General features: G+C 38.7%; 1 protein-coding gene across 1 annotated transcript in view; it reads left to right on the forward strand.

Moving 5' to 3' along the window:
- The window catches only part of LOC128983180 (DNA polymerase epsilon catalytic subunit 1), a 249,705-nt gene that overhangs the window by 180,524 nt on the left and 44,271 nt on the right, over positions 1–24,910 (forward strand). The window contains exons 27-30 of the mRNA XM_054402367.1: positions 3,856–4,022; positions 8,449–8,516; positions 18,185–18,453; positions 21,893–22,032. Coding sequence (XP_054258342.1) covers positions 3,856–4,022; positions 8,449–8,516; positions 18,185–18,453; positions 21,893–22,032 — 644 coding nt within the window. The remainder of the gene's footprint in view (positions 1–3,855; positions 4,023–8,448; positions 8,517–18,184; positions 18,454–21,892; positions 22,033–24,910) is intronic.

The following is a 24,910-nucleotide window of genomic DNA, read 5'->3' on the forward strand; positions in this document are numbered from 1 at the left end:
TGACATTACACTTAAATTTTGGGGGTCAAGGAGTAAAGTTATGAAAAAAACATGTAATGAGTAAAATTTAAAGCCAAGTAAGGAGATTACAAAGCATTAATAATATCTAAAAAAAAAAATTACTTAGGTAGGAAAAAATAGCAAATACTATTAAAATGTTGAAATATATTTAACAAATTTTGAAAGTAGGGCGTATTTTTAAGGGGTGAAGGGGTGAAATTTTCGGAAAACACATGAGAGGGTTTTGTAGAAAATTTAATTCCTGACCATTAAAATTCATTCAAATCTTGGCTAGCTCTTATTGTTTTTGAAATGTAGCCGTTTAAAAAAAAAACCTGTTTTGTCGTTTTTTGATGTCCGCCATTTACATATTTATTATGGTGTATAGTACACTAACCAGACCACGTGTTAACTATGCTTTCGACACTTCCCACTCTACAGATTCAATTCATCGACCTACGGTGTCCGGTACCGGTCAGCGACAGTACGGTGGGTTCGCGAGCGAACAGCTAGGTATTCCTACACAGGCAAGTGTGAATCACAGATTCAGTAGTGGTTTGCATTCGTGTCACAAAAATCCTAACGTAGTTCGTAAGGTTGGTGTTGATGTCTCGGCGTTGTGTAATCTAGTTCGAAAGTGGAACGTTCGTTTTGACGGCTCTAAAGACCCCGTTTCTTTCTTGGAACGCCTGGAAGAGCTTATGGAGGCCTACGAAATTAATAAGAACGATTTTATACGAGCACTCCCCGAACTACTACATAGTAATGCACTGTTGTGGTATCAAAACTATAAAGACTCCTGGCATAATTATGAGTCCTTTAGATCGAGTTTCGAGCTACAATTCCTACCACCGGGGTACCAGCGATATCTAGACGAAGAAATTCGGCGTCGGACTCAAGGTGACAACGAAGCTTTTAGAAACTTTGTTGTGGCTTTAACTACTCTCATGCGACGCAAGGGAACCCTCAGTCTCCACGAACAATTGAATATTTTGTATACGAATATGAGACCCGAATATAAGTTGACGATGAGGAGACACAACTCTTTCTCGGTCGACAAAATGCTCAGACAAGCGGAACACGTTGAGAGCTATTTTAGGGAAAAATCTCTTTTCCGTCACCCTCCCCCTCCGTCGGCAGCGTTGGTCCCCGAAACGGCTTATCACCCGAGACGAGGACGCGATAATAAATCAGGAGATGATTTCGGAGTTTCGACGATTGGCCAGTGTCAGTCATCAAACGGCGTGACGGGACGTTTAACCGAGAAGCGCGTAGGCTTCAGGTCAGAGGCAAGACCACGGAGGTCACGAGAGAACTCTCCGAACCCCCGGACGGGTAATTTTACGAGGACCTTGTCATCTACAAAACCACGACGTAACTCGGAGCGTGAGCGCGAAGGTTCACCCCGAGAAAACAGCGCAGTTCCTCGATGGCCGAATTACATGAGAGAAAAATCGTACCTCACATGTTGGAACTGTGACAAGAAAGGTCACATGTTTCGTGACTGCCGTATGCCAAGAACTCTAAAGTGTTTCTATTGTAAAAAGGTGGGTATCCGAACCCACGATTGTCGGTGTCGAGGAAAATACCAAATGAGGTTGACTGAATCCTCAGTAGTGCCTTCTACGAAGACCTCCCCCCGGACTGGTGCGCTTGGTTAGAGAAAATTAAGAAATTCCCGGAAACCAAGAACGCTCAGATTCAGACTAACGACAGACGACCGCATGTATCGGTGACGATAGCAGGGCGAGAGTTCGCCGTGCTAATAGATACAGGTGCCGTAGTCACGTTGATCAGCACGGCGGTGGCACGTCACTTGGAACAGTCTGGAACTATGTCTGTTTTGACTCCTATGGTAGTGAGACTCGCCAACGGTAGTTATTCGAAGTCGGACAAGTCCTATCACTTCAAAGGTCTATTGAAAGGACGAATGGAAGAGTCCATGCTCTGTATCTTCCCACGCTTACCAGTGACATAGTTCTCGGGATCGATAGCTTAGAGCGACTTAACTTGGTGACATACCACTTGGAGGTAGAGAATACGAGACCGGACGCGGCTGATGGAGTGAACGAATGGCACGGTGTTGAGGCTCAGTACCAGACAGGTACCGTCAACAGTGTGGCTGGTGCGTTATCGCAACAGGCAGAAGGTGTCGCCGAGCATACCTCCATCGAGACAGTGGTGTGTCCCATTCAAGTATGCGTTAACTCGGACGCTAAAACACCCGGGAGTGATCCAGAAAGGTTGAATGAACGATCTGGTGGCACAGACAGATGGTACGATAAACATTTTTTACCAAGGTGAATGTTAATCCCAGTAGTTTCGATAAATACATTATTCGTAGCGGCAAACTATTTCGGTTGAACGTTCGGAAGGATACGGACGGTGATAGTAGCGATCAGAGGAGGAGGTGTGTTCCAAAAAACGAGCGAACAGCAGTTGTGGGGGAGATGCACGACTCTCCCGCGGCAGGGCATGTTGGCGTTAAAAAGACTGCTAGTAAAGTTGGCAAACAGTATTACTGGCCCGTATGGAGACGAGACTTTCGCAAATATGACAGATCCTGCTATGCGTTCCGACGTTATAAAGACGAACAGGCCGATACTTCTCTTTTGTATAGGCGTGAGAGGAGAGCGTTCTCCCCGCCAGAGAAGAAGGGCCGAGCGTTGGGTGCGGGGATGGTTTGTCGCCTCGCCCACTAGAAGAAGTGTTTGTACGAGCGAAGATACCTGTAGGCAGGAACTTTTTTTTTGTTGGTTTTTTTTTTCTCGCCAAAGTAAAAAGGGGGTGTAATGGTCACATTTTATTGGGGGGGTTTGTTTTAATTATTTAAAGGCCGCAAAGGCTTGAGCGCGCTTGACAACAATGTCAAACATGTCCACTGCAGGTCAAGTCTCCTAGTTCGTGACTTGGCCGCCGCAACCTCGGGGCGCTGACGTAGACGTGGAGGTAGAGGTTTTAGGGCAGTCGGCGGCGAGCGTTAGGTTCGCGCACACCAACCCTCCTTAGGCTGTGCGAGCGAGCATAAAGTATCCTGACGAAGGCGTGCGAAACATAGAGGCGAATCAGGAAGTATCGTGATACGTAAGTACACTGTTTATAACTAGCGTATACGTTATACCCCTACTCGTATCCACTTTAGTGAGGGAAATTACGTTATATATTAGGCTATTCTCGGCTGTTTATCGTAGTTTAACGACCGACGCTGCGAGTGTAGTGTCGCAGTCACCTACGCCTACTTTTAGTCATCCAAAACGGTTTTATTTTATTTTAATCAAGAGTTTTTATTTATTTTCCTTAAAGCCAAGAAGAATTGGCATATGCGCCTTCTACGTTTTATTTTATTTCATTATTTACTTATAGCGAGTTAGCGTCGTTTTCTTTTAATTCCGAGAAGATTATTTTTAGTTTTATTTTGAGAAGTGAGACCTTTTGTTAAGCCTAGGAGCTGGTTATTTATTTTATTTCCTAATCTTCGCCTATTTATCTATCGGACCCTAGTAGTTAGCTGCGACTTGGTTTTGTCAGTGCGTCGCTTTTAACTAATTAACTTCAAGTTCACCAATATAATACTGAAAAATAAAGAATTTTTTTAAATTTTGAGTGTTTCGACTCTGTAGTTTTTTATTATTAGATTGTTCGTAAATGCTTCTGGTTGACCAAAACCGTCTTATTTTGGATTGTAGAAAGGCTATAATTATTGCAATAGTCATCAAATTATTCGTCGTTACCTCAAACTGCACTCCCTTGCAAGTTTTTCATCATAGGATATAATAGTTATTTTCTATAACAAATAAATAATTGGTAACATACTTTGAGTAACAGAACTTTAATCATAAATTGGTCACATATTAGGATCAGCAAAGGCAAGAGTGCAGATGAGTTGCCAGAAACAGAGCTGAGTTTTGAGGTGAGAGTTGAAACGGAGTTCCGCCAAGCCTGCAGACAGATCCAGCGAGCACTGCAGGCTTACAGGGATGAGAAGAAGGGACCAACGCTGGTGGCTGTACAGTCTCAGATGGGTAACTTACCAGTTTACAAGTATTAAGTGTAGGAAAACAAAATACATTCCAAACCAAAACTAAACCAAAACTATTTCTTCATTTAGGTCGAGATAAGTTACTATAGTCCAGCATCTATAGGGGGTTGAGTATGCACTGAAAGTGTAACTCTTTTTGACTTTTGATTGTTGTTGGGGGCATCTTGGAGATGACAAAAACCGATGTTGTCGCCCTCCCAGCAGGTGCACAACTTGGGGGGGGAAGGTGCTCTGAGACGCGTTCTAGAAAATCGCTTATATATCGTGAACTAGACACGATAGAAACCAGCTCTAAACGGAATTGTATTACCAACTTCATCTGCTTTAAAAAAGTATCCAGGAAAAGTCCAGTATCTATGATATTAGTTGAGTTATTTAACAATTTATTTAAAAATTTGAATAAAAACCCCTAAAAAACGTTAAATTATCCATTAAAACCCCTTTAAAACAACAAATAGTACAGTTTTTCATCGTGCATAGTATTTTTTACACGCTAAAGTCAAAAGTGACTTTATATGGTAATTATATCGAAATATTACAAGGTTATGCAAGGTTTCCGATGAAGCGGCACGGTGACGTGGGTGACGCCGCTGCGCGGCAGAAATCAACGTGTAGTACAGACTTGTAAAAATTGGGTATGTACCGAAAGTTTAACGCAATTTGACTTTTGATTGTTGTTGGGGGCACCTTGGAGATGGCAAAAACCTATGTTGTCGCCATTCCAGCAGGTGCATAACTTGGTTTGGAGGGGGGGGGAAGTACGGTAGCTCTGAGGCGCGTTCTAGACATCGCTCATATCTCGTGAACTAGACAGGATAAAAACATGTTTTAAACGGCATTGTATTACAAACCGCATCTACTTTAAATATTTTTCAATGAAAATCCCATATCAATGATAACAATTGAGTTATTTAACATTTTATTTGAAATTACAAATTTAAAGTCAAAATACCGTTTATCTGCCTATATAACTCTCATAAAACAATGAATAGTACTGTGTTTGGAGTGCATTCTATGTTCAACACACGAATTACAAAAAAAATAAGTGGACTGTACTTTCATTAAAATAATATGTACGGAGTTCTCGAGTTATCGAGAAAATAATTATAAGCTGTTTTTAACACTAGGCGATTTTAAATATAAAATTTAAACAAAAGTCTAGGTAAGTTACAACTACCAAAGAAAATGCTTCAGTTTGAAATGTATACGGTTTTTATTAAAAGAATATTAAAATAGACTTGGAAAGGCTGTACTTCATTTTAAAACTTAACTACCATATAAACTGCACATAAGAAAACAATGGATACTATTTCGGTCATCTTGTTTGAAACAGTCTTAATGATGAGAATTTCTACTATTTGTAAAACATTTTCAGTAGGAGCAGCAGGATGACTGGTTTGAAAAGCAGCTACAAGTTGATCTAGAACAAGTCTTGCATATACCTTTAGCAAATTTGTAGGAGCCGGGGGCAGGGTCATAAGAAGGGGGCGCAATTTTTCCTGAGCTGTCTTTGAAAAATCCGTACTGGAATAGATCTAAAGGCTCTATTTCTGCTGTCGAGGACTTTTCCCAAAAAATATAGTTGGGCACTACACCGTTACAGGTGTAATTTGAAGCTGTCCGGTGTGCAAGGCGTTTTACTAATGTCCTTGACGGCAGATGGATTAGTTGTGATTTCTATATAGCGGCTGTCATTGCAGGTGCTTCCTTTTCTTCTTAATCCTGCTGATCCTACTGCAAAGGTTTTAAAAATTGTAGAAATCCTCATCATTAAGACCGTTTCAAACAAGATGACCGAAATAGTATCCGTTGTTTTCTTATATGTAGTTTATATGGTAGTTAAGTTTTAAAATGAAGTACAGCATTTCCAAGTCTATTTTAATATTCTTTTAATAAAAACCGTATACATTTCAAACTGAAGCATTTTCTTTGGTAGTTGTACCTAGATTTTTGTTTGAATTTTATATTTAAAATAGCCTAGTGTTAAAAACAGCTTATAATTATTTTCTCGCAAACTCGAGAACTCCGTACATATTATTTTAAGGAAAGTACAGTACACTTATTTTTTTTGTAATTCGTGTGTTGAACATAGAATGCACTCCAAACGCAGTACTATTCATTGTTTTATGAGAGTTATATAGGCAGATAAACGGTATTTTGACTTTAAATTTGTAATTTCAAATAAAATGTCAAATAACTCAATTGTTATCATTGATATGGGATTTTCATTGAAAAATATTTAAAGCAGATGCGGTTTGTAATACAATGCCGTTTAAAACATGTTTCTATCGTGTCTAGTTCACGAGATATGAGCGATGTCTAGAACGCGCCTCAGAGCTACCGTACTTCCCCTCCCCCTCCCACCAAGTTGTGCACCTGCTGGAATGGCGACAACATAGGTTTTTGCCATCTCCAAGGTGCCCCCAACAACAATCAAAAGTCAAATTGCGTTACACTTTCGGTACATACCCAATTTTTACAAGTCTGTACTACACGTTGATTTCTGCCGCGCAGCGGCGTCACCCACGTCACCGTGCCGCTTCATCGGAAACCTTGCATAACCTTGTAATATTTCGATATAATTACCATATAAAGTCACTTTAGCGTGTGAAAAATACTATGCACGATGAAAAACTGTACTTTTTGTTGTTTTAAAGGGGTTTTAATGGATAATTTAACGTTTTTTAGGGGTTTTTATTCAATTTTTTAAATAAATTGTTAAATAACTCAACTAATATCATAGATACTGGACTTTTCCTGGATACTTTTTTAAAGCAGATGAAGTTGGTAATACAATTCCGTTTAGAGCTGGTTTCTATCGTGTCTAGTTCACGAGATATAAGCGATTTTCTAGAACGCGTCTCAGAGCACCTTCCCCCCCCAAGTTGTGCACCTGCTGGGAGGGCGACAACATCGGTTTTTGTCATCTCCAAGATGCCCCCAACAACAATCAAAAGTCAAAAAGAGTTACACTTTCAGTGCATACTCAACCCCCTATAGATGCTGGACTACTACTGCTTTGAGACCACTAGCATTTAGACAACTGTTTCTACAGGGTGTCCCGTAACTCTCTGGACATATGTATATAGCGTTATTCCTTAGGTCAAGACAAACACATTTCACCATAGGAACATGGGTCTGTGGGGTCTAGTTTACCGACTGTCGGTATTTATGTGATTTTTACAAAAACACTAATAACTCCTAAACGGTTTGAGATACAGCTTTGATATTTTACAAAAATGTTTATCTTATTAAGACCTTTTATCGTTAGAAATTATACTAAAAAATCATTAACCGTTTCAAAATGGCGGCTATTTAAAATATTTGATGCCAAATTTCATGAAAACCGTTAACTTTACAAAAAAAGTGCAAGAGAGAAAAAAGTTTGTAAATTTTATGTTGTTTTCAATGATACCTCATTTGTTAAGATTGGATAAATAATAACAGAGAAACTAGTTGTTTTCGTAATGTATGACCACCTTTTTCCATTTAAACAATGCTAAACAACGTTAAAGGAGTATTAGCATTGTTTAAATGGAGAAAAGTGGTCAGGCATTTGGAAAAGAAGACATTTCTCTGTTATTATTTATCCAATCTTAACAAATAAGGTATCATTGAAAACTACATAAAATTAACAAAACTTTTTTCTCTCTTGCACTTTTTTTGTAAAGTTAACGGTTTTCATGAAATTTGGCATCAAATATTTTAAATAGCCGCCATTTTGAAACGGTTAATGATTTTTTAGTATAATTTCTAACGATAAAAGGTCTTAATAAGATAAACATTTTTGTAAAATATCAAAGCTGTATCTCAAACCGTTTAGGAGTTATTAGTGTTTTTGTAAAAAACACATAAATACCGACAGTCGGTAAACTAGACCCCACAGACCCATGTTCCTATGGTGAAATGTGTTTGTCTTGACCTAAGGAATAACGCTATATACATATGTCCAGAGAGTTACGGGACACCCTGTATATAAATTGCCATTGTTAGAAATGTTTGTCTTACATCTAAGACAGGTGTGGAGAGGTTGACTAGATAGAAGGCGCCCATTAGGAAGACAAGATTAAGCTAGAGCAATCAAGTGGCTGGAGATGTAAGACAGGTGTGGAGAGGTTGACCAGATTGAAGGCGCCTATTAGGAAGACCAAGTTTAAGACAGAGCAGTTAGTGGCTGCAGATATAAGAAGAATTGGTGGAGAAGCGGACAAGGCAGAGATGGAGGAGTTCGGAGACAACTTGTTGGCGAGCCCACAAATCAACTTGGATTTGAGTGGCCACAGGAGTAGTAGTAGTTATTCCTTTATATAATGACATTAATGCTTCACATATAAAACCAAATAGTAAACAATTAAAATTTTAGGTTTGTTTGTATCCATTATTGATTTGAGTGTTGTTCATTTCTGCAGACATCCCAGCCCTTGTATCAAACATGCCAGGACTGAACGACTTTCCCTTGGTACCCATCCACATTCAGGTAAGATATGGTATTTGCTTATTTTGTCATAATGTTGTTTATTAGCATATATCGTTACCAGTCCGTAAAATAGATGTTTACTGGAGGAGTATGGTTGTTCCTGTGCGAGACAAGTGAGGGATTACATATAAGTATGGTAAACACATTTTGAACAAGTGATGTAAAAATTTTATTTTGCTATAATACTCGAAGTAACCTAACAAGAAAATTAAAAATTGTAAAAATGTGTTACTCATTTCCACTGACTTGGGGATTTAACAATCACTTCTCCGAGAGGTTATGTTAATAACCAATCATTTCCATTAGAATATTAGAGTACTTAGTATCAATTTTTTTGTGATTTTATCTTTGGAATTAAGTTTAATGTTCCTAACATAACGACCTAACATAACCGCACAGCGCGCTGTATAAGGGTGGCCTCTGTACAATACGAAAGTACCAAAATTAAACCATTTCATAACTTTACTGGATATCCTTATGACATTTACTTTTGACACACAGTCAGTAAAGAGTGTGTAAATATACTTGGATTGATTATATATGCTTGTAAAACTTCCTCACATCCCTTACAAGGAATTGTATTCTGAAAATTTCGACAAAACAAACACGTTATTGGCGCGAGTGGGCGCAACGCTTGCCATTTGGGTGAATCCTGCATGCATTTATCACTCCAGGCGGACAGAGCAAGGTGGCGATACATGGGTCCATATATCAGATCCATCATGTGGCTTCTTCTGTCCCAATTTTACTGTGAAATATGCAATGTTCTCTCCTCCAGTTATTGCTCAATGAGTTTGTGAGAATTCTGAATATTGGTAAGCTTTTTGGGCGCAAAATACTACAATATAGAGTGCATGTAAAATTTGTTTTCTTATGACTAAAAAAAGTATTAATCCAACAAAAATTCATTTTTACAATTTTAAAGCACATAACAACCCGTGTAAAATGCCATTCAAATCATTAAATCGATTTAATAGTTTAAGACAGAATGACATTCCTGTGTTTTATAAAAAAATTTGATCTTTTTCAAGAATTCTATTCCAATACCTTTTTGTGAACAAGATTGTATCGTCAATGAAACCAATCTAATATGACTACAATAGTACCACTAATATCCGGCCTCAGAATTTCCGGTCCTCAGCTTATCTGGAAACTTAGAACTCGATTACAAAAATATTTCCCACGGTTGTACACGTAGTCTCCATGTTTAAAGAGTTCTCACGGCTTATCTGTTTCCTGTTCATATACATTTTGAGCGGTTCACTTCTCAGTTGAGCTAGTAGATACAAAAAAGACACTTATATCTTTGACTCATCATACAAATCCTTAATATTACTGATAAAACTTTGGTCAACATTTCTATAGTGGAATAGAATACAGAATAGGACTGGCCTGTGAGGAGGTAGGGGATGCGACGTTGCCACTTCGTTCTTGGCTGGTGAGCCGACTTTCACCTAGAGCCGGGGAGCGGGCGCGGGCATCCCTCTGACTCTGTCTTCCCACTTGTAGGGTAGTTTAATTAATAATTAATTAATAACACTACAAATTATTAATTTTTGGGCGGTATCGGTTAGTGTTGTCATGTTTATATCACATGGAAGATACATTCATCCCTTACATGATTATGGATAGATTATTTGCACAATTAATGACTTAAACCGCTACTAGATTTAGTTTTTGAAAAATATATTAACATACAATTAATAAATATAAAATGAAAATACATTTTATATAGGGTCACCTTTACAAGTCTCTGGAAATATGTTGCCTATAGCATCCTATAGTCAAACGTTTGTCAACCCCAATTTTTAAACAAATCACCGTAACAATAAGAGCAAATGAATACATATGGTCCAAAAACTTTTATAGCAGTTCTAAATACCCCCGCCGCAGCAAACCTGCCGACTAAGCGAATTTCCATTTGTCTGAATTGATTTTCAGTTAAATATATTTTAATAACATTAGGTTTAACGAGTACCTAGGTTTGCTGCTACAAGGAAACTAATAAAGTGTGTTTTTGAGTAAAATATTGATAGCTTAGTAGAAAATAAATAAATTTGCCGAGTTTGATCAAAATATATTCATAAACAAGCAAACTACAACATTTGACAATATTCTCCATAAGAATAACATGGGAATTTTAAATTTACAATTTTTTTAATTTTCTCCGTTACTAATAATCGAACAAAAATACTTTCATATACTAAATTATTTGTTTTTTTAAGCTCTTTAAAAAGGTCTAAAGAGAAATTGGGAAATTTTGTGTTTTGAGGGTCAAAAGTGAGAAAAACCAATTTTTACCCCATAAAACCCCCCGTAAAGCCCCGTTCCCATGGTCCGATCATGCTGGTTCGCGAACTCATTCAAGTTTATCCCGCTTTACACCTTTAAACCAAATTTCATCAAAATCGGACAAAAATTACTCAAGTTATCGCGTTCACGGACGTATATATATATATATGTCTATATATATATATATACATATATAAAAATTTGAACGAATAGTGTTTTTGGCCTCTGGGGACATCAAAATGAAAAATTAAATCGGTCCCGGGTCTAGGTCTTACCGTGCCACCTACGGTAATAGCTACTTCCCTATAGGGAAATTCGCTAAAATCTTGTAAATTGTTGCCCTGCTTATAGTTTGATACATAAAACAAATTAACATGGAAATGAAGAAGGTAAAATCTTCCATATTAAACATTTACAGCAATAGTTTGGTTGTGTTTAGGAAACGAAGTTGGTCAATGTTTAGGAATTACCCCAAAGAGGCCTTTCTTTGAACACCTATTGTGACCCTCACTCCGTTAATCTTATTATTGCCACTCGACTGAACTTAAACTTACGGAGAACAGGTAGCTCAACAGTGACGAAGACATTTCTGTATTATTGTGATTTGACAAAAAAGTCCGTTAGTTTTATATTGAATTTAAGAAAATTGAACTAACGTTTACATACATTACGTTATGTGTTGCATTCATTAAAATAGTCATACGATATATCACTCTTCTATAACAAAAAAAACTTCGTATGTAGGTACTCTAGAAATCCTCAAAAAACATACCAGGTAAAAAGGGAAATAGATAACATAACTGCCAATTTATTGCCAAAATGACATAACTATTTTTATTAGAAAATATTATTACATTGCACTGGAAATTGTTACATAAAAATATTTACAAAAGAAAATATTGACGTATGAAACTTAAATAAAATTTTTAAGGGACAATGACATTTTTATATAGGCCTATCAATATATTTGCATTACGTAAAGGAACACCACGTCCGACGTTACGATATCGCAAACGTTTCACGTGTACTCGTGGTCGTCCACGTCGCGTACTGTTGTCCGTATTCATTGGGCGAAACACAGTTCATAGACGAATTCTTGACAAAACAGGAGGGTATACTAGAAACGCACAGGTCGGCTATCGGGCAGAGACTGAGTGCGTGGCACAACTTGGCAACAGTGGACAGTTTTCTAAAAGCTGATTGGATGCTGCATGCCCCGCCCCACCCGACTCGAACTGGTTTCGGTCCTATTCTGTATTCTATTCCACTATAGATATCATATTTCAAAAATTAAAACTAGGGATGGACGAGAGTGGATTTTTAGTTCGAGACGAGACGAGATGAGATTTTTTATTTCTCATAAAATTTTGAGACGAGATCGAGACGGGATTTCCCTTCTCATACACAACGGGAAATACACGTTCAAAATTTTTACCTGATTTTGTAACATTGTTAGATGACTGTTTAAATACAAAAATAATGATAATAGGCAAGAATATTTACAATATTTTATTAAAAAACATCAGCATAACATTTTTTTATTAATCACGCCTAACTTATTAAAAATGCCTACGATTAGAAAACATAGTGATATCAGTTAGGATAGAGTTCAACTTATCCTAAAATAAAATAAATAATAAAATAAAAGCAATATTAATTTTTATAAAATAGTTACTTGTTTTGACTTTTTATAGTAATAAAACATTCCTCACACTGCTTACACTTAACAAAACTTCTCAAATGTTATTAAAGTAATATTATTTAAATAATGAAAGTAATATTTACATTTAAAGAATTAATTAAATAAGAACGCCTTCCCAAAGGAAACGCAACTACAACACGCTCCTGTATTGCGGGTATTGCATTGACTTTCTGCAGGCGTTTTTAAATTAAATTTTTTTTTTTTATTCTCGTCTTGATAAAAATCTTGGCCAAAAAGAAATCTCGTCTCGTGTAACGAGATTTAAAATTTCCCGAAATTTCGAGACTTGACATTCCCTAATTAAAACCCTTCTGTCGATCATATTGAACGCAGACAAAAATCTATGAAAAAATCAAAATACATTTTACCGTATCTAAGACAAGACCCGGGACAGATTTACTTTTTCATTTTGATGTCCCCAAAGGCCAAAAACACCATCTGTTCAAATTCATATAAATATATACATCTATCTATACCTATAAAATGCAAAGCCCTCACTGACTGACTGTGACTCACTCACTCATCACTAACTCTCCTACTTCCCATTTACATTGGTGACTGAAACTTGGTACACTGATTCTTTAGAAATTAAATAGGAAAGCAGGGGTAGCGGATTTTTATCCCCTGGGCAAAACTGACCTCAGTAAACCAGGGGTAAAATTCCGGCCGCGAACTTTCGAGTTGCACACCATCAGTTTGATGGATTAAAGGTGGAATTAAATGCATATTTTCACGGTTGTGAATTTAATCAGAACACATCAAATTATAAAAACCTAGAGTGTATGGGCCGGAATTTTGCACCCAGACTTTTACCCCCTTCATGAGGTCAGCTCAAAATGTACGGCCCGGATTTTTACCCCCTGAATTTCACCCCCTGGCCAGATATAGAAATAAGTGAGTATGATTAATTTTCTCCTTTCAGTTTTAATTTAATATTAAACATTGTATTCTTAAGTAGGCTATCTTAATTTATCTGTAACCATAACTAATCAAACAGGTTTTTAATTTTAATTTTTATATTCGAGTTTCGGAATTTGATTTTTGGGGCAAACTGTTGGTTAATATGTATTTACAAACATATGGGTTTCCTTTCAGTAGTCAACACAAACATTGGTCGAATATTTTGTACCGGATGCATTCAACTACATTTTACAACAGGTATTTCGATGACCTTTCTCAGTAAAAACCAATAAATATAGCTCATGGTTTTTCCCTGAAGAAACATAAAGGCATGTGTTATTGTACAACGGAAACTAAATAAATTGTTTTTCCACGGTGATATAATACATTGTTTAAGAAAGGTTCACCCAATTATTATTTTAATGAGATACTCAGTTTATTATACATATATATTAACTAACAGTTGGCCCCAATCCCAAATCCCGAATATCAATATTAAACAGCAAAACCTGTTTACTTAGTTGAGATTACAAATAAATTAAGATAAGGCTACTTAATAATAAAATGTTTACTATTAAATTAAAACTGAGAGAAGAAAATATATCATTCTCAATAATTTCTTTATCTGTCCAGGGGGTAAAAATCCGGGCCGGACATCTACAGTTGCCTAAACGCAATTTATTTTGACAGGGGACAAAATTCCAGTTTTTATTGCTAATCTAATTTATCACGCTCAGTCTATTTTCATTAGCTTCCAAATCCGCGGGGGTAAAATTCCGCCCACAAACAAACTTTAGAGCGCTTAGTTATTGCAGCACTAAAAAATATTGACTCGTTTTATGCATGCATAATTTGTTGACTTTATTTAAATTTTCAACATATTGCAATCTAACTAGGTCTGAATTTGTCCTCATACTAATATTTTATAATCTAGGAATCCCGTGCGGCTAAATGAGCCGCACAGTAAGAATCACAAACTTGGTGCGAGGATTCAAGTAATTATTGTAGTCAGATTATTTGAAAATAATTTATAAATAAAAAACCTTTTTAAAATACCACGTTTTTAAACTAACTAAAAAGTAGAAAATAATTTTTAAAAATGTAGAGAGAAAAAATACTGTAAGGCGGGTTACACACATATGCATCTCACACGTTGCGACGAGGATTTTTGATGCCAGTAGTACTGTGCGAGATGCATGCACGCTGCATTGTTGTTGCACGTGCTAGTAGAAAGATGAGAGAGGTGAGGCTTTTTGACGCTCAGTTCATTGGAAAATGTTGATGTCGTCATCGGCTGATGAAATGCTATAGGGCGAATAAAATATTGGGTGTCCCCTTATTAGCGCTTAAGTGTTGAAAGTAGCCAATACATGATCAGCTCTTGGAACATCCAGAGAAGTTTCAGAAGTTGTACCGCATGAATTCTGACACATTTATAAAATACGTGACCTTAGATATCACTGTGACGAAAAAATAGTGGATAGCGTGATTCTGTCTATTTTATCACATTTCACAGTATATAGTATGTCTATGAATAAGAGTTTAGCAATAGCCATGTGACTTGGAAATGTGTTATGCGCATGCGTCAACTGAAGATGCACACTGCATGTATATCTCTAGCCCTGGCATGCAGCGCCAAAACACAGACTGATCGGTTCCGAGTGGCGCTGCACGCTAGCTGCACGATGCCAGTCGCATATGTGTGTAAGCTCCAATTAATTAACACAGGTTGGTCTTCAAGCTGCATGCACGCTAGTAGCAAGAAAAATGCTAGTCGCATGGTGCGAGATGCATATGTGTGTAACCGGCCTTAAGGTTTAAAACTAAAAACGTGGGGCGCATGCAATAGCTAATTTACAATTATTAGGCCCTATCTTCACCTATTGCATGCACCCCAAGTTTTTGTTTTGAATATTACAATATTTTTTCTCTCTACATGTTTGTAAATTGTTTCTACTTTTTTTTTAGTTAGTTTAAAAACGTGGTATTTTAAAAAGTTTTTTTATTTATAAATATTTCCTAATTTTTATTCTTAAATGTGTAAATATATAAAATCTATTCTATATAGCCTATTAATACGTAACAAACCCCTTTTTTAACTGTAATCAGATGTTGTTGCTACTATTCTCATAATCCTAAAACTTTTGAATCTCTTGGTAGCAAAACCTGTACCTCTTAACCTTTGCTCTTTGAACAAACTGTCAAATTAAAGTATTTACAGCTGACTTCAATTGATTACATTGATTACATTCTTCCAAAATGTAAACATTGAAAATGTGGAAGCTCATGGGGCGTAGCCCAAGGGAAATACTGGTTTCAAATAAATGTAGGTTCACATGTTTATACAAAAATTTCATCAAAATCGGATAATTTTTGCTCGATTTATCGTGCTAATGGACACATATATAAATATATATACAATTTTGAATGGATGGTGTTTTTGGTCTGTGGGGACTTAAAAACAAAAAAGTAAATCGGTCCAGGTCTTACCATGAGACCTACGTTAATAGCCTATTTCCTATATGGGAAATTCGCTAAGACAATTATATGTAAAAACAGATGTTCATTGTTTGGTTTACTGATATTAATATTTAAATGAAGTATGGTATCATTAATAAGTGACAAATCATCAGTTCACTGAAAGTTTATGTGAACACGAGAAATAATGAATAAAATTGGATTCTGTTCAAAGTCTCTTTTTGCAAATTGTAGTGTAATCGACAAATAACAAAACGACACCAGTCATTGTTTTTTCTCGTTTAATCAACCAAATTGACAAAGAACATTGCATTAGTAACTTTGGTGCATTTCGATCACCTTAAACAAAAGCTACGGTAAGAGTTGTTATTTTGTTAACTAGGTATGCTTAAACATTGTGTCATACAACACAAGAACTCAAGAAAACATAATACATATAACGGTTTAGAATTCAAAAGGATAATGAACAGATGACTAAGCTCAGAGAATATGGACAGCACTTATCGCATGTTTATGTCTGGGATAAACACACATTGTTGTGGATGGAATGGCAATGTTGCCCCTCATTTAGTAGTCTGGGGAACTATCATAATTGTGTTTACAAGGCTCAAAAGCGAAACTTTGGAGAACTGCAACCATACATGTGTGGCCGAGACCTCGAACCCAAATGGAAAGGTTAATGTCAAAATAACATTATTTTCAAAAGGTGTCATTTATATGATCTATGGGTTGTGGACAGCACTGTACATATTAATACATTTCCTAAAACCATTGCCTTAATACGAGACTTCAAATACTGTATGAAACGTCAAGGACCTCGGATACTGTCTTAGGTACAAATGTGTGAGTGTGTGTGTGTGTGTGTGTGTGTCTGTCTTTATGTGTGGATTTGTACCACGATTACTGGAAAAATACCGGTATGGATCATAAACATAAACAAATGACGTTTTTGGCCCGAAAATAAACATTATTTAACATTGCTTAAATGGAACTGCCAAATCATATGTTCAATGCTATTAGTATAGGATTCGGGCCAACAACGTCATTTGTTTATGTTTATGATCCATACCGGTATTTTTCTAGTATTCGTGATTTGTACAGAGCTACAGACCAAACCTTTAGTCATATTTTGATGAAATTTTATCATGTAGGTATTAATTCATGGTATCTCCAGGTGGTTTTTTTTTTACTTTTTGGAATTTTTTTTTACAATGGTGATTTTCCATAAAAACCCATAAAATAACAGAAGAATCAAAAGTGGCCCAAACAATTTTGATAACAATTTATTATGTTATTCTTAAAAACTGTACAACTCCCATTGTTTTAAAAATAACGGTTCAGAAATTATTGTTACTTATATTATTTTCCCCATTAAATATCAGACATTTTTGTTTGAAATAGTTGGTTTGGATTAAAATTAGTATGTTATGGTCCTTATAATTCTAAACCAAATAATGCAACCCCCCATTGCTGTAAAATTACAGTTCAAAAGTCATTGCAACTTTTGTGATTTTTACTATAAAATATCAAAGTTACTCCCACGGCATACCCATGATAAAGGGTTTTTACAAGCTAATGGTAGAAAGTATGTGTCATATTACTGATACCGTTTGTTTTATTATGTATCAGGTTATCTGATAGTTATCTGACTCTTTGTCAGGGCCTAAAGAAACATGTCTCACTGTAAGTATTCTTGGTAAAGAGCTCTAGACCGAAATAAGTTTGATTTTGTGTTGTATAACTGTATTGTATACACTGTACAGTCTTACCTGTACAGTGGGTTAATCTTCTCAATTAATAAAGATAAATAAACATAAACACAAACAAAATTGAAATATTTCATGGTGACTGACCTCATTGTCAATCCTCCATTCTCTGAGATTGAGGGGTCAGTGACCAAGAAACATGTTAATTTTGTGTGTACGTGTGTTTATGTGTTACCTATTGAGAAGACTCGCCCACTGTACAAGTAAGTTTGCTCTTCCTATCAAAAACCAAAACACTCTACACCATAGGCTATTTTGAAATCTCTCACTGGTTGAATTTACTAAATCCTGTGCATCTATAGTCCTCGCCACCCTAACTTGAGGCAGCCCAAGGCTGCACGCCGTATATCTAGTGCGGCCTTGGGCTGCCCCACGTTAGGGTTGCGAGGACTATAGTTTATTCTACTTTAGTGTTAATTTCTGTTTTCATAAATTTGTCCTGTGAGTATTTTTTCCAAACAAAGATATAATTTTTTACTTAAAATTTGTTTTATGGTTTTATGATTGGAAAATAATATGATTGTTCCCAGGACTTGGATTCACTATATTCGAGCCTGGACTGGCAGCGTGTTGGAGCCAAAATCATGGTCAAACATTACCTCAACATGGAGACAAGTCTGCAGCTCGCCACAGAGCAGTGCAGATACTTCCACATCCCGCTGGGTAACTTGCCTCCAGACCCCACTCTGTTTGGGGCGGACCTCTTCTATGCCAGACACCTGTTGAAACACAACTACGTGTTGTGGTGTTCCTCTACAGACAAGCCTGATCTGGGTGGCCGGGAGGCTGATGACAACAGGTTAGTATAGCTACTACGACCCAGATTATTTGTTGAACGGTAACGCTTGTCTCAGATTTAGCTTGAAGACAGGAGTGAAGGTAAGGTGTAAAAAGTAAGTAAGGCTTTTACAGAGCTGGAGGAGAGTACTAGTGTAGTGACCAACGATAGTGGCTGCTACTCCACTGTCTGTGTGGAGCTGGATCTGGACAGTTTTTACCTGTTTGTGTTTTATGCCGCAGATTGTTAACAGAGCTGGAGGAGAGCACGAGTGTAGTGACCAACGACAGTGGCTGCTACTCCACTGTCTGTGTGGAGTTGGACCTGGACAGTTTTTACCTGTTCGTGTTTTATGCCGCAGATTGTTAACAGAGCTGGGGGAGAGCACGAGTGTAGTGACCAACGATAGTGGCTGCTACTCCACTGTCTGTGTGGAGCTGGACCTGGACAGTTTTTACCTGTTCGTGTTTTATGCCGCAGATTGTTAACAGAGCTGGAGGAGAGTACTAGTGTAGTGACCAACGACAGTGGCTGCTACTCCACTGTCTGTGTGGAGCTGGACCTGGACAGTTTTTACCTGTTCGTGTTTTATGCCGCAGATTGTTAACAGAGCTGGAGGAGAGTACTAGTGTAGTGACCAACGACAGTGGCTGCTACTCCACTGTCTGTGTGGAGCTGGATCTGGACAGTTTTTACCTGTTTGTGTTTTATGCCGCAGATTGTTAACAGAGCTGGAGGAGAGTACTAGTGTAGTGACCAACGACAGTGGCTGCTACTCCACTGTCTGTGTGGAGCTGGACCTGGACAGTTTTTACCTGTTCGTGTTTTATGTCGCAGATTGTTAACAGAGCTGGAGGAGAGCACGAGTGTAGTGACCAACGATAGTGGCTGCTACTCCACTGTCTGTGTGGAGCTGGACCTGGACAGTTTTTACCTGTTCGTGTTTTATGCCGCAGATTGTTAACAGAGCTGGGGGAGAGCACGAGTGTAGTGACCAACGATAGTGGCTGCTACTCCACTGTCTGTGTGGAGCTGGACCTGGACAGTTTTTACCTGTTTGTGTTTTATGCCGCAGATTGTTAACAGAGCTGGAGGAGAGCACGAGTGCAGTGACCAACGATAGTGGCTGCTACTCCACTGTCTGTGTGGAGCTGGACCTGGACAGTTTTTACCTGTTCGTGTTTTATGCCGCAGATTGTTAACAGAGCTGGAGGAGAGCACGAGTGTAGTGACCAACGATAGTGGCTGCTACTCCACTGTCTGTGTGGAGCTGGACCTGGACAGTTTTTACCTGTTCGTGTTTTATGCCGCAGATTGTTAACAGAGCTGGAGGAGAGTACTAGTGTAGTGACCAACGACAGTGGCTGCTACTCCACTGTCTGTGTGGAGCTGGACCTGGACAGTTTTTACCTGTTCGTGTTTTATGCCGCAGATTGTTAACAGAGTTGGAGGAGAGCACGAGTGTAGTGACCAACGATAGTGGCTGCTACTCCACTGTCTGTGTGGAGCTGGACCTGGACAGTTTTTACCTGTTTGTGTTTTATGCCGCAGATTGTTAACAGAGCTGGAGGAGAGTACTAGTGTAGTGACCAACGACAGTGGCTGCTACTCCACTGTCTGTGTGGAGCTGGACCTGGACAGTTTTTAACTGTTCGTGTTTTATGCCGCAGATTGTTAACAGAGCTGGAGGAGAGCACGAGTGTAGTGACCAACGACAGTGGCTGCTACTCCACTGTCTGTGTGGAGCTGGACCTGGACAGTTTTTAACTGTTCGTGTTTTATGCCGCAGATTGTTAACAGAGCTGGAGGAGAGTACTAGTGTAGTGACCAACGACAGTGGCTGCTACTCCACTGTCTGTGTGGAGCTGGACCTGGACAGTTTTTAACTGTTCGTGTTTTATGCCGCAGATTGTTAACAGAGCTGGAGGAGAGCACGAGTGTAGTGACCAACGACAGTGGCTGCTACTCCACTGTCTGTGTGGAGCTGGACCTGGACAGTTTTTAACTGTTCGTGTTTTATGCCGCAGATTGTTAACAGAGCTGGAGGAGAGCACGAGTGTAGTGACCAACGACAGTGGCTGCTACTCCACTGTCTGTGTGGAGCTGGATCTGGACAGTTTTTACCTGTTCGTGTTTTATGCCGCAGATTGTTAACAGAGCTGGAGGAGAGCACGAGTGTAGTGACCAACGACAGTGGCTGCTACTCCACTGTCTGTGTGGAGCTGGACCTGGACAGTTTTTAACTGTTCGTGTTTTATGCCGCAGATTGTTAACAGAGCTGGAGGAGAGCACGAGTGTAGTGACCAACGACAGTGGCTGCTACTCCACTGTCTGTGTGGAGCTGGACCTGGACAGTTTTTAACTGTTCGTGTTTTATGCCGCAGATTGTTAACAGAGCTGGAGGAGAGCACGAGTGTAGTGACCAACGATAGTGGCTGCTACTCCACTGTCTGTGTGGAGCTGGATCTGGACAGTTTTTACCTGTTTGTGTTTTATGCCGCAGATTGTTAACAGAGCTGGAGGAGAGCACGAGTGTAGTGACCAACGACAGTGGCTGCTACTCCACTGTCTGTGTGGAGTTGGACCTGGACAGTTTTTACCTGTTTGTGTTTTATGTCGCAGATTGTTAACAGAGCTGGAGGAGAGCACGAGTGTAGTGACCAACGATAGTGGCTGCTACTCCACTGTCTGTGTGGAGCTGGACCTGGACAGTTTTTACCTGTTCGTGTTTTATGCCGCAGATTGTTAACAGAGCTGGGGGAGAGCACGAGTGTAGTGACCAACGATAGTGGCTGCTACTCCACTGTCTGTGTGGAGCTGGACCTGGACAGTTTTTACCTGTTTGTGTTTTATGCCGCAGATTGTTAACAGAGCTGGAGGAGAGCACGAGTGCAGTGACCAACGATAGTGGCTGCTACTCCACTGTCTGTGTGGAGCTGGACCAGGACAGTTTTTACCTGTTCGTGTTTTATGCCGCAGATTGTTAACAGAGCTGGAGGAGAGCACGAGTGTAGTGACCAACGACAGTGGCTGCTACTCCACTGTCTGTGTGGAGCTGGATCTGGACAGTTTTTACCTGTTTGTGTTTTATGCCGCAGATTGTTAACAGAGCTGGAGAAGAGCACGAGTGTAGTGACCAACGACAGTGGCTGCTACTCCACTGTCTGTGTGGAGCTGGACCTGGACAGTTTTTAACTGTTCGTGTTTTATGCCGCAGATTGTTAACAGAGCTGGAGGAGAGCACGAGTGTAGTGACCAACGACAATGGCTGGTACTCCACTGTCTGTGTGGAGCTGGATCTGGACAGTTTTTACCCGTTCGTGTTTTATGCCGCAGATTTTTAACAGAGCTGGAGGAGAGCACAAGTGTAGTGACCAACGACAGTGCAGTGGCTTCTACTCCACTGTCTGTGTGGAGCTGGACCTGGACAGTTTTTACCTGTTCGTATTTTATGCCGCAGATTGTTAACAGAGCTGGAGGAGAGCACGAGTGTAGTGACCAACGACAGTGGCTGCTACTCCACTGTCTGTGTGGAGCTGGATCTGGACAGTTTAGCAGTCAACACTTTGCTTCAGTCACACCATGTCAATGATATGGAAGGTACACACTACTATCTATATTAGTGAACCCTACACTACTATATGACATTACTATATTTTATCATGTTTTACGATAGAACGTGCAATTAAAAAACATTTTTTCGATAAACCCACTCGTTTAGCAGTTACATACTATGGAAAAATGACTTCCAATGTACATTTTACATCATGCAGCTCCTGGATTGCACCTGGATTTAAAGTGAATGCTAATGAGTTGTCCAATACCTGTCGATGAGTATACTCATAAGTAGGTTTATAGCAAAAATGTGAAGAGTAAATAAGTCTTAAAATTCAGGTGTCTAGTAGTCGGGAAAATCGGGAAAGTCGGGAATTAGTATTGAATTTCAAAACGGTCTTGAAAAGTCGGGATTTAGTCTTAAATTTGATTTCAAAGTCGGGAATTTTCATGATTTTGCGCGATCGTCGTCTTGCGTTTACGTAACTGCGAAAGCCAATGATGATGATGTCTACACGGCCTCGGGAAATGTTCACGATTTTGCCGCGATAGTGGACGACGACGATGACGTTTCCGAAACCACGAGAGACGACAATGACGTTTCTGTGACAGCGGGAGACGACGATGACGTGACCGTGACCGCGGGAGACGACGATGACGTTTCCGTGACCGCGGGAGATGACGATGATATCTGCTCGGCCGCGGGAAATGTTCATGATTTTGTCCCGATCGCGGACGACGACGATGACGTTTCCGTGACCGCGGGAGACGACGGTGATGTCTAAACAGCCGTGGGAAATGTTCATGATTTTGCCGCGATCGCGGACGACGACGTTGACGTTTCCGTTACCGCGGGAGATGACGATGACGTTTCCGTGACCGCGGGAGACGACAATGATATCTGCTCGGCCGCGGGAATTTTCATGATTTTGTCGCGATCGCGGGAGATGATGACGTTTCCGTGACCGCGGGAGACGACGATGACGTTTCCGCGACCGCGGGAGATGACGATGACGTTTCCGTGACCGCGGGGGACGTCGATGATTTCTACACGGCCGCGGGAAATGCTAATGATTTTGCCGTGATTGCGGACGTCGACGATAACGTTTCCGTGACCGCGGGAGATGACGGTGATGTCTAAACAGCCGCGGGAAATGTTCATGATTTTGACGCGATCGCGGACGATAACGATGACGTTTCTGAGACCGCGGGAGACGACAATGATGTCATTGATGTCTACAAGGTCGCGGGAAATGTTCATGATTTTGCCGTGATCGCGGACGACGACCATCACGTTTCTGTAACCGCTGCAGTCAATGATGATGTCTAAACGTACGGTACACAGAAGATTTCATTATAAAAAAAACCAAATTTGCTAGTTAGAATTTTTTATTGCTGCATTATTTCTTTACTTGAAAACACCACATTATCATAATACTTCTTTATGACAAAGACAGGGGTTGGTGTAGTATTATTTAGAAAATTTGGTTAAGCTATAAAAATTGGTATCGGTATCAAGAATCGAGAATCGATACATTTTGGTATCAACACCCACCAATTGTTGAAAAAACTGGTCTTGAAAAATCTGGAATTAGTCTTGAAAAGTCTGGAATTAGTCTTGAATTTTATAATGGAAATAAACTAGACACCCTGAAAATTGCATCCACATTCCAAAAAGACTACAAAACTCGTTAAAAATATTAATTCTATTATTTCAAAAATGGCGGCCATTTTCCAAAATGGTGGCAAATTTGAAAAGTGGATATTTTTTGTATTATTTTTTAGTAAATAAGTCTTAAAATTGCATCTACATTCCATAAAGACCATAAAATACAAAAAATATCCAATTTTCGAATTTGCCACCATTTTGGAAAATGGCCGCCGTTTTTGAAATAATAGAATTAATATTTTTACAAATGTTATGGTCTTTTTGGAATGTGGATGCAATTTTAAGACTTATTCACTCTTCACATTTTTGTTTTAAACCTACTTATTTAGGAGCTATATGATGTAAAATGTACACCGGAAGTCATTTTTCCATAGGCTGTAACTCCTAAACGAGAGGGTTTATCGAAAAAATGTCAAGAATAAAAATGTTTTTAAATTGCATGTTCTATCGTAAAACATGATAAAATATAGGGTGTTCCATAAGAAATTTCTAATGTGGCCACCATTTTGGAAAATGGCAGCTGAATTTAAAAAAAAAAACTAGTCATTTTTTTAACTGCACCACAAAAAATAAAGGAATGTCCCCCATTTAAAGTTTTCTCTAATTCTTACCGTTTCCGATATCCCAATGGTGGCCTCCTTGAGTTGTTCACCCTGTATACACGATCCTCTTGAAAAAACTTGAATTTTATGGAATAATTTATGTTTAAATTTTTTTTTTATTCTTCCTCAGTAATCTGCAACAAAAAGTTTTTGCAAATTCAAATTTTCTCAACTATCTGAGGTCAACTTTGGTGTACCACAGGGGACGGTTCTTGGGCCTTTATTGTTTTTAATTATGATAAATGATCTGGAGCACAATGTTAGCTATAGTTCTGTAATGTTGCAGACGATGTAACTTTTTTGGTTCAAGTTCAAATGTTAACAAAATTGATTTTAAATTAAGTCACATGACGAAGCTAATGAATGGTATAAATCAAATTTATTGTTACTGAATTTAGAGAAAACACAAAAAATTGTATATTTTTTTAGAGTTCTTAGTACAATAAAAATAAGGTTGTTAACCTTCTAGGTATCACTCTTGATTCTAGACTGTCTTGGAACCACCAAATCAGTAATGTCTGCAAAAAACTCAGTAGGGTCATCTACCTCTTGAGGAAATTAAAAGATTGTGTTGAAATTATAGTTACCTTAAAATGGAATACTTTGCTCTATTCCAGAGTTTCGTGACCTATGGCCTTCTTATCTGGTGTAA

This window comes from Macrosteles quadrilineatus, unplaced genomic scaffold (genome assembly GCF_028750875.1).
Source record: "Macrosteles quadrilineatus isolate MER2022 unplaced genomic scaffold, UCM_ALF_1.0 Scaffold_1__1_contigs__length_201487025, whole genome shotgun sequence".
Lineage (NCBI taxonomy): Eukaryota > Metazoa > Arthropoda > Insecta > Hemiptera > Cicadellidae > Macrosteles > Macrosteles quadrilineatus.